General features: G+C 39.4%; 1 protein-coding gene across 7 annotated transcripts in view; it reads right to left on the bottom strand.

Moving 5' to 3' along the window:
- The window catches only part of LOC135261501 (collagen alpha-1(XIV) chain-like), a 71,831-nt gene extending 63,878 nt beyond the window's left edge, over window positions 1-7,953 (bottom strand). For 2 of the 7 annotated variants that reach the window (XM_064347847.1, XM_064347850.1), the window contains exons 1-3: window positions 7,641-7,952; window positions 5,918-6,040; window positions 2,359-2,475 (exon numbers count right to left, since the gene is read on the bottom strand). In XM_064347847.1, the coding sequence (XP_064203917.1) occupies window positions 2,359-2,475; window positions 5,918-6,008 (208 nt within the window). In that variant the 5' untranslated portion in view covers window positions 6,009-6,040; window positions 7,641-7,952. Of the gene's footprint in view, window positions 1-2,358; window positions 2,476-5,917; window positions 6,143-7,640 lie in introns of all 7 variants that reach the window. The other 5 variants (XM_064347851.1, XM_064347849.1, XM_064347848.1 and 2 more) reach the window with 5 other exon arrangements.
- Between the last annotated feature and the right edge of the window lie 7,292 nt (window positions 7,954-15,245).

Here is a 15,245-nt window from a genome sequence, read left to right as displayed (position 1 = left end):
CTTATGAGAATGATTCATGTTGAGGGGAAGGCACCTTTAACACACAACATGTTCAGACCTGCCTTCATTTAAAACCACCAATTACAGTACTAAAGCGCTCACTACCAAAAGCCAAACCAGCAGACATGTATCAGAGTCATCACAGAATGCAGAGTGCATCATATAAAAACCGAATGATATCCTTCTATTTAGATCCTGGACATGTTATCACAAACTAACTAGATGTTGGTCTGACGTCAGTATTTCTCCTTTACAGTCTTGGTACTGCTAATGCTAGCTATTCTGGACTCATTCTCATTTAAAAAAAAAATTTCACGGCAAGTTATCATTGCATGGCAAGTTACGCATTTAAATTATGCATTTATTTGCATCCTATTCTAACACTGCTTAGTATACCTTACAGGCATCACACTGCAAACGGCACAGTATGGACATGTTTTAAATATTTAACAGTCAAGCTTTTCCAAACGTATACAGGCCATTAGAACTGCCACTGCACATGTCCCCATAATTTAAGGTTGCGTTTGAGAGGTAAAGTGCAAAAGAACATCCGTTGCACAGGGATTGCGTCAAACCACCTGTTAACCATTGGTCCATATGATCACTATAGTGAAAATGGTTACGCTCAAATTAATGACTCAGAGGCCCAAATATTTGTGTTCACATATTTGATCCTGAATTTAACAGATTTGTTCTTACGTGAAAATCAACACACAAATTTAGATTCATAAGACTTGAAACTGATGTGAAAACATTCTTATGCGTATGCAGCTCCAAAGGATGCATACAAACTTTTCAACAGATTTTTTTTTAGATGTGAGGATATTTTGCCAATCCCTTCACAAATGGAGATGCATAGGCTATTAGACCATGCATTTTTGTAATAAGCACTGTGAGATGCCATGCTGTCGGCCATTAACTAAGCTATTACAGGCATGCACACAGGTTTAGGGGCAGACAGGCAGACACCCCCCCAATATTTTCAGACTAGCTAGACTTGACTTGACTACGCAAGACTAAGTGGTCCAGAAGACTGACTCCTCCAGAGTCAAAATGATACCTAAAATTTCAGCACTTGCTGTTAACATTATCAAGTTATATTATTATTATTATCATTATCATTATCATTATCATTATCATTATCATTATCATTATCATTATAATAATAATAATAATAATAATAATAATAATAATAATACCCAGCATTAGTGAAAAAGGGCTATATTTAAAAAAAGGTTTAATATTCAGAAATATTTTCCTGAATCTATTTTCCCAAATCATTGCATCTCAAGCTTAGAAACCCCCAGTACCTTCACTGACCCCCTGTTGAAAACCCAGGCTGCAAACTATCAGAACATAACATGAAAGAAAGATGCCACATATCTGCTACATAAATGGCTACATATGAATTTTATATCACATGACAATGGTTTCACAGGCAGTATATAGCCGGCCATATCAGGATGGTTCAGGGCGCTCACTGGGTGGAGTTGATAAGCTCTTTCACATGCGCACAGTATTAGGATGATTTCCGATTTATAAACAGGCCGTATTCGTGAGAATCGACATTTTATAAGCTGTTTGTAGGAACGTTTTAGGAAATGATCGTACACTCACATTTAAGACGAATAAGTTGATTTTATAAATAAGACCCCAGGACATTTCTGGTGAGTTATACTGTAAATATACTTACAAGAATGCATTTTGCATGTACAGCGTGTAATTATACTGCATATAAATAAAGCTTGGTCTGAGGTAATATTATGCTGCTCTTCAATGATAATAATTTGGAGCCAGCACAGACTCGCTGATACAATGCTGCCTGTGCAGGGGGAAATGGTATCAAATGAAGGAGTGCCAGTTAGCATATACATTCTCTATGTAAGTGTAACACTGAACTCACCTAATACTGCTAAGTCTGTAAACACAGCCAAATTTTAAGACCTTTCTGAACAAAGCCTCAATACAACAGAGATTATCTGAAACACAAGTGAGGAGAATCACAAAACTCCTCTATGTTACAATTTTTTTGCGTGGTACCAAATCATCCAAGAAAGATTATCTCACTGTTTTGTATATACAAGTGGAAATCTTAATATTCATGGCTGTGTCACCCATAGCTCACATGGTTATGGTAATACATTTTATGCATTTGCTTTGCATGATTATACACATCACAATTAATATAAAAATAGACAGAATATAAGAACTGGAGAGAAAATCAATGTCAGCGACCTAGAATTTTAGTCAGATAATATTAGACTTCTCAACTCAATTTAATATTTTAAATGGTTAGGAGAGCCAAAGGCCTCATTGTTCCTACGCAGTCAAGAACAATAAGATAACAATCCATCTTACCTGGTTCAGTGTTATAAATAAATCTATAACTTTCAAAATCTCCTTTTGGCTCCTTCCATGACACAACCAATTTGTCTGAACCCAGCACTTTAAAACGTAGTCGCCGTGGAGATGAAACTGTAAAAAATTACAAAAAGGAAGGTTTCTGGTTAATTCTCACATAATTCCACACACAGTGGCTAATAATTGAGAAATATATGAAAACAGAATTGAATCGGATACTAGATGAGAGGTAGTTAGAAACAAAGACAGATGACAGAATTCAACCCAAAAGCTAAATGTCGACTAATCAACAAATCATAAACCCAGAACTGCTTCATATATCATATAAAACATCCACTGAGAGAGCTAGGTTTATGTTCATGACTAGTGGACCATTAGCAGTTAGACTGACTTCAGCCAGAATATAAAAGTAGTAATAATTCCATCTGTGTTTTCACAGCAAAAAAAAAAAAGACAAGAATGTATCTTGACAAAACAAAAAGATACAGGCTTGGGGAACACCACAGATGTCACACAGAAAGCCAAGTCATATTCTCTTTCTCATAGCCCGATGACACACACTAGCAAAGGGGAGGTTATCAGACTGTGACAACTTTTACATTTCCTGTGGATGCACACAGCAGAGGAGGCATGAACAGGAAACGTTTGAATTTTTATTTCACAATGAGTGCACCAGTGATAGATTTAGCTTCCAATATCAATTTCTCCCCCTTTACCAGAAGCATAGGTTGGTTCTACAATTTCACAGAGAGTGCGATAAACAAGTTTTAAATCTCTTAAAATCACTTCTGTGGCTCATATCCAGAGGAAGTTTTTGAAAAAGAGAATGTGACTTTTCAATAAATGCAACAAACAGGGAAACACTGGAATAGTAGTTTGAGCATCTATTCCTGCCATCACAAAGAGTGGAGTAGATATCTATCCATCTACAGGCGCAGTTGCATACCACTTTCACCACTTCTCTTCAGACTACATTAGTTCAACAATAGTTCAACCAACTAGACCCAGCAACAACTCATTCCCATTCCATATTGATTCAGTTCGGTAAATGAAAGTAAAAAGATCCCACAAACTCCTGCGTTTGTGTCTTCATAAGTAGACAAGAGGCCTCGTGCCAATGCACCCTTTTCATACCAACACACTCCGTCCCACCGAAGAAGTGAGAGTGAGTCTTTAGACACACAGTGAACTTAAATCAGTGACTTGTGGCCCAAAGAGTCAGGGGTGTGGATATGAAAACAGGCTATGGTTTGGCACACGTAACACATATATATATATATATATTTATGGGTAGATGAATACAGGAATAAAAATACTGTACCGAACTCACCAACCTGAAATAGGCAGGGTACGCTGCAGGACTTAATTTTCTCTGAAGCAAAGTTCTCCCTTCTCCAGGAAATACTGAATCCCTGCTCGGTCAGATAATACATGTGCTTATGCGTTTGTGTGCACGTGTGTGTAAGTGTGTGGTCATTCGTGTACATCTGATCAGTTGAAAGTGGCTGTACGGAGCACGATGACAGCACAGAGCACGAATAGACCTGCTGAATCAACAACACACTGAGGAAAATACAAATCTCTAAGGAACAACAAAAATAATACAAGCATGAAATTTTAGGGCAAAATATGAAAGGGAGAAAGTGACGGTGAGAATCGGCTGCAATGTACTTCAGAAGGAGGCAGAAACCCTGTCCTGAAGGCCTTGTAGCACTGTGCTTCATAGAATTACAGTACAACACAAATCAAAGTTTTGCAGACACAACGATAACACTGTGAAAACAGTCGTTCACTCATTTTTTAAACATCTTTCCACAATAAAACATTGCTCAGAGACGGGTCCCGAATTCACAGAACTGTAGCTGGATGTGAGTCATAATAGCAAACTGAATAAGCAGCTGTAAAGGACAAATGCTTGAATCACAAGAAGACATTCTTCTTAATGTCACATCTCTGTACTTTTCCTCTGCTTTCCTGTCCTCTCATGATCTCATTCCCTGACAGGGAAAGGCGGGGCTTCCAGCACTACCGAATCAAGTTCTGACTTGCTACTTGAAGGATAACGGCAGTGGGCTCTGAATAAGGGCGATGTACAGACATTTGACAGTAATCTGCTGTTATTGGCTTGGCTATCGGTCATTTATTCCACTCTGTGTTGGCTGAGCGAACACACCTCTAAGTCTTCAGAGCTCTTTTATCATTTTTATTCAGTTGGCTTATTTGACATTTGCTTGCCTTTCATTTCGAAATGCTTTGACTACTTATCTTTTACCAACAGCTCAATCTTCCGCTGAGGGGCCTACAACACTAAGGACTCCGCTTCTGAAAAACTCGAAGAGATTCAACCACACTTTCACCTTCCAAAGTCGTATGACATCAAAAAAACACTCGCGCAGAAAGATCAGCACTCGCAGCAAAAAAACCTGGGAGCTTTTTTTCCCTGCAAGAGACGGTCTCAATGAGGAACGCAAGCCGGCTTTCAGGGGCACAAAGCGCCCCCATCATTCGGAAATGAGCTGGGCTGAGTGCTCCGGTGATCCCACAGCCTATGCTTCCAACAAACACTCCAAGGGCAGACGCCCCAACTCCCGCCCTCCGGCTGCTTTCGAGAGAGGGGTTTCGCCCTGTACCCGCCAGGCGCTCTCCAGGGGGGTGGCTGTAGCTCGCACCCGCTGGCTCTTCTCCACTGAGGAACATTTAAATGGGAAGCCATCCCCCCCTACTCCCCCGATGGGACGTTTCAACCCATACCTGCTTGGCTCTCTCCGCTGAGTGATATTTTGGGCCGTACCCAATGGAAACACTCCGGAGATTAATTGAATAAATTGTCCACACCACGCGTTCTCCACAGTGGGCAATTCAGGCTCTTAGCAACTGGATGTTTTATGGAGAGGAACAGTTCCGCAGCTGCGCGTTGCGTGCGCTTTAAAAGAATTTTGAGGTTGACTTCACTTAAGGGCCATGCAGGAATGTCAGCCTGGACCCCCTCAGACATGCTAATTAAACTTTTAAGAGAATTCACACTCAATGCAGGGTTCAGCCTCTCAGGTATCAGTAATTCTTCTTTTGGTTTGAATGGAAAACAACACTGCAGAGCTTAAATGTAGCCCATCTTGACTGCATTGCTGCTGTTTGTACTTGGACGTCTGGATGCGTGGACGTCACACTGTTGAACATGGTTAAAATAACGTAACTAGAGTCAGAAAAAAACAACAAACAGAAAAACACCACATATCCTCCTGAGACCTGGCAGAAAAAAAGGATTCCATTTTTTTTTACATAATACAAGTGGCTTTGGATTACAAAAACATTTTGCAGCCATAATGTTTTAAAGAATATGGTTTCTTTTATTTTTATTAATGGTCCCTTCCAGTGTAGGTTGCAGCACAGAGCATTTTGATATTAAAACCAGAGACTGACGGGAATGCAGGGGACCAAAATTAATTGCTGGGTCTTGGAAGGATACAGGAAAGTGGTGAAACAAAACAATGTCACTGGACCAAACCTGCACATCAAAAGACCTGCGACAGATACAGACACACTCAGCAGTATTTACCTTGACCCTGAGCTGGGCTGGTGAAAATGGTGGCCAGTGTGACCAAGAAGACTGGGAAGAATCCCCTAGTCCCAAGTCCCAAAATCTGCATCCTTTACGCAACGTGGGGGATTCACAGGACACCTGGATCCACAGAAGGAGACAGACCTGTCAATGGGACCGTAAACTGCACCGGCACAGGGCTGCTGAGGAGGAAGGAAAATAGGCACTCATTCGTTGGAGTACCTGTAAGTCACACAAGGAAAGACGGAAGATTCTAGATTTTTCTACCTATGCCAGCGCTTTTTTACACAGTTCAGGGTTTCCGGTTTATCCGCGTCCTATATCCGGTGCACCGTGCAGTTAAAGTAACCTTAATGAATCAGGGGTTAAATTTCCCTGTCTAAGTTCCATTTGAGAACAACAAGACCAATCCAATCATGGAACAAATAAATGTGTTTATTAAAGACACAATAGCACACCTCACCAGCACAGTGATTCCATTTCCAATTCATACACTGCTCTGTTTCAGACAATGTGACGGGGAAAGGCTGTTCTTTATTCGGGCAAACCCCTGTTTTAACTGGTCAAAAAATGGACAAATAATCCCTTATATTTGACAATAATCTGATATAATATAGCTACAACAAAATACACATGTAAATAGCAGTTCTGCAGAGAACAATTAATAAATGTATTAATTGAACCACAAAAGAAAAAGGCACTGCTTCAGAGCAGTGATTGAGGAATTAGGATATGTATTTGCATATTACACCTTGTAGCTCTACTACAGGGACAAAGACACATACTGTAGGGTCAAATCTGTTCCAATGTTTGTGTTTTGTCAGTGTACACTAACAAAGACAAACAGCAAAACATTGCACATCAAATGATATTGGAATAGCAAATTAATCAAGACCAAGGTAAATACAAGATCTTCTGAAATTCAGAAGTATTCGCACTGGATCGGTACTGTACCTGTCTGTCCAAAGTCCAAACAATCCATTGAAATTGCACGAAACATAAGCTATTGAAGTCCTTTTATGTGAATCATTTTAATTCAAATATACAGCTAATTGAAAAGTTGATTATAAGCAGCAGGAAATTAGTTTAAAATCTGCGCACATGAAACTAGTTCAAAACATAACATTTAGCATGCATATACATTGTGAAATATTTCCGTTTATATATCGATGCAAGAAAAAAACATAAAAATTATAACGAAGTAGCATGAGTCACAGTTCATGTGTCAGTAATGATTAGCATTTAAATTCCCAATGCAATGTATGTCAACAGATTTTTTTAAAACATGAAGCCCTATAATGGTTTCTGCCTTCTTATTCCAGTTCGAATCTAGACAGAAATATGATCGATTTCGCAGGGCATTCATATCAATTATATCATTTAATGCAATAGATTATTACAGGCTAATGAAAATCTACGACACTAAATCATATATATACGGCACGCAGTGATATTGTAATGAGAACAAACAGTCTGCTGTGTAGCTGTAAACATCGCTGTCAAAATATCTGAAATATTTTGTTCGGTTGAACTGTGCACGCTTGAACTGGAACAGGCAGCATGCAATAAGAATTTTCCTTCATAAGTGAATTAATCTTACTTTCAAATTATCGACCCAGATCAGTAATCGAAAACTATTCCACTGGTCGTGTGCATATGCGTAGAACCAACAAATGTATATGCAAAATATAACAAAACTAAAAAACAAACAAAAACATACCGTTCAAAAAAGAGTTTTCTTCCCAGAGGATCCTCACTACGTGTGAAAAGGTGACTGACTTCCCCTGATACTTGCAAACTCTCCCCAGCTCCTTCTTCGTCGGTCCAGACTTGCGGAGGTGGGTGTTTCTTGCGCGGCACTATTCACTCACTCATCCCCCGAGCTATTCATTCCTTCACCTTTCATCTTCAGAGAGAGAGAGAGAGAGAGAGAGAGAGAGAGAGAGAGAGAGAGTTGGACAAGCAGTGAGCCATAAAAGTAAAAACTGGATATCCCAGGGGCACCTATTTTCGCTCGTAGCTGGTCTTATCTTAACAGATTTTGGAAGTAAATGTTCACCGTGCGTCTCAAAATGAGTGGGATTGAAGTGGCTGGACAGGGGCCTAATTTATGGTTCCGGCTATCGTGTTATGATCTATCGCAATTTAACTTAATCATTCCTGGTAATGCCTTAATACATTAATACAATCTGAAGGCTGAATTAACTATTGTCCAACATCAAAAAGGTGATTGAATAGCCTATATTTACGGTAGCCTATATAACGTATATGAACTTGGTAGGGCATCTTAAATGTCAAATGCATTTAGTTTCGAGCTGGAATAACATTTCTCACATAACCGTATGGAGATTTTCGATCATGGTGAGGTCACGTGCTAATTTACTTTCAGATGAAGTTACTTAAATAAAAGAATTGTCCGAAAACAGATGGTCAATGGCATGGAGCTGGTCATCTTGGCTTCTTGGAGGTGACTGCCCTCGTGGGCTTGAGTAGGTCGCACGCTGGCACATGCAATGTTCTGTAATTGCGAGATGAGAATACATGGAGGTATTTTTGGAGCAAAAGTTTTTTTTAAAAAAAATCTGTAGAATGGACTCACCTATCTGTAAATGGTTTCCCAAATCTGTAGAATGGATTCACAAATCTGTAGATTAATGTGAGAATGCACGCAATCACAGCTTCAAATATAGCAAAGACAACTCATTAATTACAACCTCTCAAATCAACTAGTGCAAAGACAACTCAGTAATTACAACCTCTCAAATCAACATCGTACACCCTCCCGATTTTGCACCAAATTTGGCAATATATAGGCTACCTCGATTCGCGCATTTTAAAATTGGATTGGTACAGTAGTTGTGCTAATACTGCGCCCTTTTAAGAAGTTCACCTGTCGTTAAAAAAAGTGAAGTGAACCTGTAGTCTAGCCAAATCCTAAAATGTAAAACTCAAAAAAGGCAGGGAACTCACCCACGGACAACCTACATAGGATGTGATATTTCTACTGGGAACAATATACTGTAACGGATAACTACATCAGAGCGCGAAGTGGAATCTAGGACAGGCTATTCAGTCTAAATCAGCTTTGAGTTTGGAATCGAGCTTGCTTCATGATAGAATTATCAAGAAAAATTGACGTTAGCTAGCTAAGGGAATACTCTGTCCCAGATTCTAAATTATTGGTACAGCAAACGTTACCAAGTCTTCGTAAATTATTTCAATGCAGAATAAATCAACACCTCGTTCTATATAGGCCGTTTTTGCGCACTCTGTTGTCTATGTAGCTGCCCGTCATTTTGTTCCCTGTAGAAATATGACAGAACATGATGTCATGGGTACACTGCAAAATTTGGTGCAAAAGTCAGAGGTTGTAATAGGTTCATTTGAGAGGTTGTAATTACTGAGTTGTCTTTGCACTAGTTGATTTGAGAGGTTGTAATTGAGTTGTCTTTACAAGTAGTTGATTTGAGAGGTTGTAATTACTGGGTTGTCTTTGCACTAGTTGATTTGAGAGGTTGTAATGACTGAGTTCTATTTGCACTAGTTGACTTGAGAGGTAATTACTGAGTTGTCTTGGCTCAAGAAATAGTTATTGCCTGTATTTTCACATTAATTTAGAGATTTGTGAATGCATTCTACAGATTTGGGAAACCATTTACAGATTTTTGAATCCATTCTACAGATTTGTGAAACCCCATTTACAGATCTGTGAACTCATTCTACAGATTGGTGACATTTGCTACAAAAATACCTCCATAGGAATATCTCATCCAAAATCGCTCAAGTGCCAGGCCACGTCAGGTGTGTCTACCCAGGGATGGCATGGTTCTGTCTTAAGTCGTGACAGCTAAACCTCCAAATCATCATTAAAATAACACTTTGCTGTTCCTGTCCACCCAAAGATCCTGCTGGCAGGCAAACCGGCTACAGTATCAAACTTGGGAATGGAAAGAGCTGGATTTGGAAGCAGTACAATATGTTGGTTATACAACCCTTATGTTAATTTATTGCACTGCTAGGCTTATTGGTCACCAACTGCAGCAGGACACAGCTAACAGATAAATAAACAAAGGAATTAATAAATAAATAACAGCAGTGTTACAGAGTCCCCAAGTTTCACCTATGTGTATAGCCCCAAATGGAGGCTGTGATGCCATGTGTATTATCAATTACAGCATGACTTGTATTTCCTGCAACAGTCCTCGGTATACAAACATTCCAAAACATAGAGTAAAATAGGTCAAATATTCCATAAATAACCTGACATTGATTACGGACCATACAAGGCAGGGTTGATCCTTAATTCCTCTTGGTTCATTTGGGTATGTTGATTTTTGAATTGCATCCCCCGTCATATTTTGTAAGTTAGGTAACCAGAGGGAAAAGGCTGTATGACTTCATCATCATCATTGTCACAGTCATCTAAAGTATAGTCATTTTCCCACTTTCACGATAGACACTTTCCTATTTGATATTGATTTTGGAGATTATCTCTAACCAAAACCAGGGTTGAAATATAAACAGGCTGTACCTCATCCAGAACAATAATGTCCATAGAGCAAAAACTATTCATAGAGGAGTATATGTATCTCTAAAGTGGGTATATAAAATATGTACAGCATTTTTGGAATCTACAGTGATATTTAAGAGACTCGTAACAATTTCATATTGAAGCGCTTGAAAAAATCCACTCATCCTCATAAGTTCTCTGTTTTGTTCCACCTTGTGTGTGTGTGTGTGTGTGTGTTCTATTGATTTCCTTATCACAATGGTGCAGCATCAAGTCTCTCTTTATTCAGCGTGCTTTATACTGTCTATACTGTCTTTACACTGTCTATATACAAAAATTATGTAACAAATCTTAGTAACCGTTTTGGAGAAGAAAGAAGAAGAAATCCAGACTCAGGAAAGTTGTGGAGAAGGCTTTTTGTGTACAGTGCATCAAACAAACTAGCTGGTCCCTTAGCAACAGCAGCACGTTTGTTCACTTGTTCCTTGGCCTTAAACTGAGTATGTTTAGTTAAGAATATTTAATGATCTCTTTGCTGTAACCACTTTCATGCTTTAAAAAAAGACATTCCATTGTCCATTTTAACAGAGAAGTGGTTTGAATTGTTCTAGAATGATTCTGGTGTGATGATTCAGTGCAGATATCCAGATATCTCAGCATGAAATGGGGCCCGGCTGTGATGCAATCCTGCCTCCCTAGTTTCAGCTGCCAGCACACTGACCTTCACCCTGGCTCGACTCTTTATACTTCCTTTCTAGAGCCAGTCAACTGAAGTGAAAACATGCTTGAAGAATGTGGAAACCCACACAGCTTCCATACCGGACCAGAGGAGCCCTGGCTGGAGAGGAGCCTGGATCCTGCTCAAGATGGCAGCCTGGAGAAGAGGGTAACACTAAAGCCTGATTTATACTTTTGCGTTGAATCTACGTAGAGCCTACGCCGTAACCTACGCAAGTGCCCTACGCCGTTGTTAGCATTTATACTTGTGCACTGGTCTGTCTGCGTCGCTCTGCAATACACCGCCAAAACGCTAGTTGGAAATTCATAGGAAATGCGATGCTACCAAGCGGACCAATCACAGTTGTTGCGGTCTGCATCGCCACGACGTGTAGTTACACTTTTGGGGAGGTGCACATCAGGCTACGGCGTAGGCTACGGCATAGGGAACGCGGCTACGCCGTACCTACGGCATAGATTCAACGCAGAAGTATAAATTAGGCTTAAGCCTGGCTAACTTACCTGACGGTGTGACCTCTCTGCTCTGTACACTCCATTTTCTCACATCTGGAGTTGCAGATATGACACGAAACATATAAGGATCACATTCACTCTATTACATTTAAAAGGTCAGTTAGGTCAGAATAGTGTTCACTGGGTGAACTGAAATGTGCTCTTGGCTAGAAATAGCTGTACGAAATGAGTATCGTGCCTTATTAATCCTGTGTTTTGTAGTTGTCCATGACCATGAAATGTACTTTTGTACGTCGCTTTGGATAAAAGCATCTGCTAAATAAATGTAATGTAATGTAATGTAAAAGTACTCAGAGTTGATTTAGCACTGAACATTTTGCTGTGTATATTTTCAGCAGTGGGGTGTTGTTGACTTATATACACAGGACAATTATATGCTCTTTGTCAACAGTTCATGACCTTCTGAAAGTATGTTGTTAGTGAGAGCTCTCATTACAACTGGAGAACCTGGAGCTAATAGTGGCGTTTGTCTTAATGAGAGGCTTGTTTGGTTGTTTGCAGGTGGTTTGCAGTTTATGATGAGCAGGTTGGAGAAAGTGCAGCGGAGTTAAGTGGTTCCTGGTTGAGCCAATCTGCACAAAGGCTGTAACATTACAATTATCTGACTATACAAACGGGAAGCATTGTGCTGCAGTTGTGTGGACTTACAATCAACATGTTAAAGGCATGAATCCCACCTGAAGAAAAGGCTCAGCAGTTGTACATTATGTTAGGCTGAGAGAGAGAGAGAGAGAGAGGGATGTGGGATGGGGGAGGGGAGAGAGAGAGAGAGAGAGAGAGAGAGACTCCCCAAAAACAGTGAACCATTGAACAGCCCAAGTGCCTCGAGATGGACAGTTTTCCATGCAAAGACAATGTTGCATAACTCCACTCAGATCTATAGGGGGATGGGTTGCACCTGAGGCTTCTCTGCTGGACGTGTCTGAACAAGGCTGGGGGGGCGGTGAAGAATGCAGCTCTTTAAGACGACGGCAGGGTCATGGTTATGACAGGAGCCATGAAGTATCATCAATATGTTAAATCGATAACCTCACACCATAGTGCTTCAGCACGAAGCTCACAGGGCACCACTGGTAATTTTCCACTGAGCCCAGTATTGCAGATGCGTGCAGACCCATTGAGTGACTATTATAGTCGATGGGGAGCTTTAATTTGCATTGGAAACCAGAACAGCATCAGTTATACAGGAAAACTCCACCAACAATGTTAGTCTCTCAACTTGAACTTTGAACACATGAAAAAGTATGTAGGACAATTGACTGAAGCATGATAGGACTAGTAATAGTGTGCGTGAACAGAGAAATATCAGGTTATGAGTTTAGCTCATCAGGTCTTTGCATATTGGATCTGTTGAAAATGTGAGGTTTTTTTCACAAAAGACTTGAAAAAAAAGCATGTAAGATATTGTTCAACTGTTTGTTCTTGCGTGGTTCAGTCAGTCAGAGTCCACCCACCTCCCGAGTACAGGGAATTCTGACAGTACAGGCGTCTACGGGGAGAGGAATTCGGGCCCGGGATGCAACACCCCTGACCCCCATCCCTTCCCTAAGGAAAAGTTAAGAGAACAACAACATCGCTCCTGATCCCAGCGCTCGTCTCTGCTGCAGCAGAGAGCTCAGTCTAAAGAATGCATCACCCATGCAAGGAGAACTGGGGAAAGGACAATGACCAACTCTTCCTCTCCAGTCATGGCTGGGGAATTAAAAAAAGAATAACTTGTCATTTTGTTTGTGACCCGTTAGATTATTAGCATTTTAACATTTTTCCTTTCAAGGAGCCCTGCCACATTTAGTTTTGTCAAAACTAATCTATAATTGTAATCTACAAAGTTTTTTTGTATTTATTTGGAAATTGATTTAAATTACAGATATGAATAAAAGTGAAAACGGAACATTGAAATAAAGTGACTCTTGTCGGATTTAGTGCAGTTTCTGCAGTGTGTAGATGTGCCTTGTGGCAAAACATGAATGCCAAATCTGGATTATAAACCCAGGTCATGCTCTGCTATGGTTAATTCTCTCCATGTGAAGTTGAACATACAGTCAATTAGTCACTCCTCTTAATGGCCTTCATGGAACATTCTGAGTAAAGATACATATGCTAGCTTGAAAACGAGAAATACTACATAATGCAATGGAATGAAAAAGGAACAGTTGGGTTCTGTAAGCAAATGTGGTGTAATACTACCACCTGCTGGGGACATTGTTATATGAGGACTGAGGATTATATCACATTTGGTTTTTAAATTGGCATTCAGTTTTAAAAAAAAAATCAAACGTGTTTATTTATTTGTTTATAAATACTCATTTGTGAAGTGATTTCAATCGCACATTTCATAAATGCTTATTGAAGGGAACAAACTGTTTAGAGAAGTAGAAATACAAAACGGACTGGTAGGACAAATTGTCTTCTTCTTTGGGTGTTTTTGTGGAAGATTGCTTGGATTCCAATACAGTGCAATGCTGCTTTCAGGCATAAGTATAAGGTGCACTAAATCCTTCCATGTATAGTGCACTCACTCAGAGTGAAAGCAATTCCCTATATTTCTTCTTATGATGCAGGTTTTGTTCCAAAAACAGAGTGCATTACCTCTGCATGGCCAACAGAGGGGGGTACAACAAAATGGCCTTTATATTGAAGAAAAACCAGATGGATTTCTGAAGGTATAGTTTACTCATCCTGCTGTCAAAATCTGTCATTTGCAGTGTTTGTCTCAGTAGTTTGCTGGTACAGTACATTATGGCAGTAAGACAATTACTAAAGCAAAGCATTATAAAAGTAAACCTTTCTTCTCTCAAACTTCCCTTGCCACTGTGGTTATCTATTGATACACTGTAAATTATCCAGTGCTAATTCCACTGTAACAGAGTACATATGAGTCTAACAGGGACCATATGGACTCTGCACGCACTGATTTAACATTTAACTGTGTATAGGGACTATTCTGGAGTTGCAATACAATGAATAAAACTTTGAACTCGTTGGATACAAATCAAAATTGTTTCAAACAATCATAATTATTTAAAATTCTTGTATGATAAACACATAATTTGAGCATTAGCATCAAACAAATTATTCAGTCAAGCAAATTTTAGTAAAGAAAAAAGTTACTGTACCTTATTGCTCAATGGCTGAATTATAAAATGCAAGTTCGGTACCTTTACAGTCACTAGTTTGCCCAAATATTACGGAAACAATGAAAGAAAAAACATTTCAGTCAACTTGTATTCTGCATAGCAATCATTATATATTACAGCTTTGACAATATTAAGTGGAAAACATATATTTCATATACATTAGAGAGCTGTAAAATGACAGTCCCTTTTCAATGATCTTCATTTCAGCTTACTTTCCTGATTCGCATGGTTTCACCAGAACACAGAAGAGGCTGATCTGACTGTGAACTTACCATAAAACATCTGGTTTATCCCTGTCTTTAGTTTAAAAAAAACACAGATTGTCAAGCTACATTACATGAAATGAAATAATATTCTCTTGCCATTAAATAATATTAGTGGAAAGAACAGTATCGGGTCTAGAGAGTATTATTGATTTGAGGTAATT

This window comes from Anguilla rostrata, chromosome 8 (genome assembly GCF_018555375.3).
Source record: "Anguilla rostrata isolate EN2019 chromosome 8, ASM1855537v3, whole genome shotgun sequence".
Classification (NCBI taxonomy): Eukaryota; Metazoa; Chordata; class Actinopteri; order Anguilliformes; family Anguillidae; genus Anguilla; species Anguilla rostrata.
This window is presented reverse-complemented; position numbering and strand designations above follow the sequence as displayed.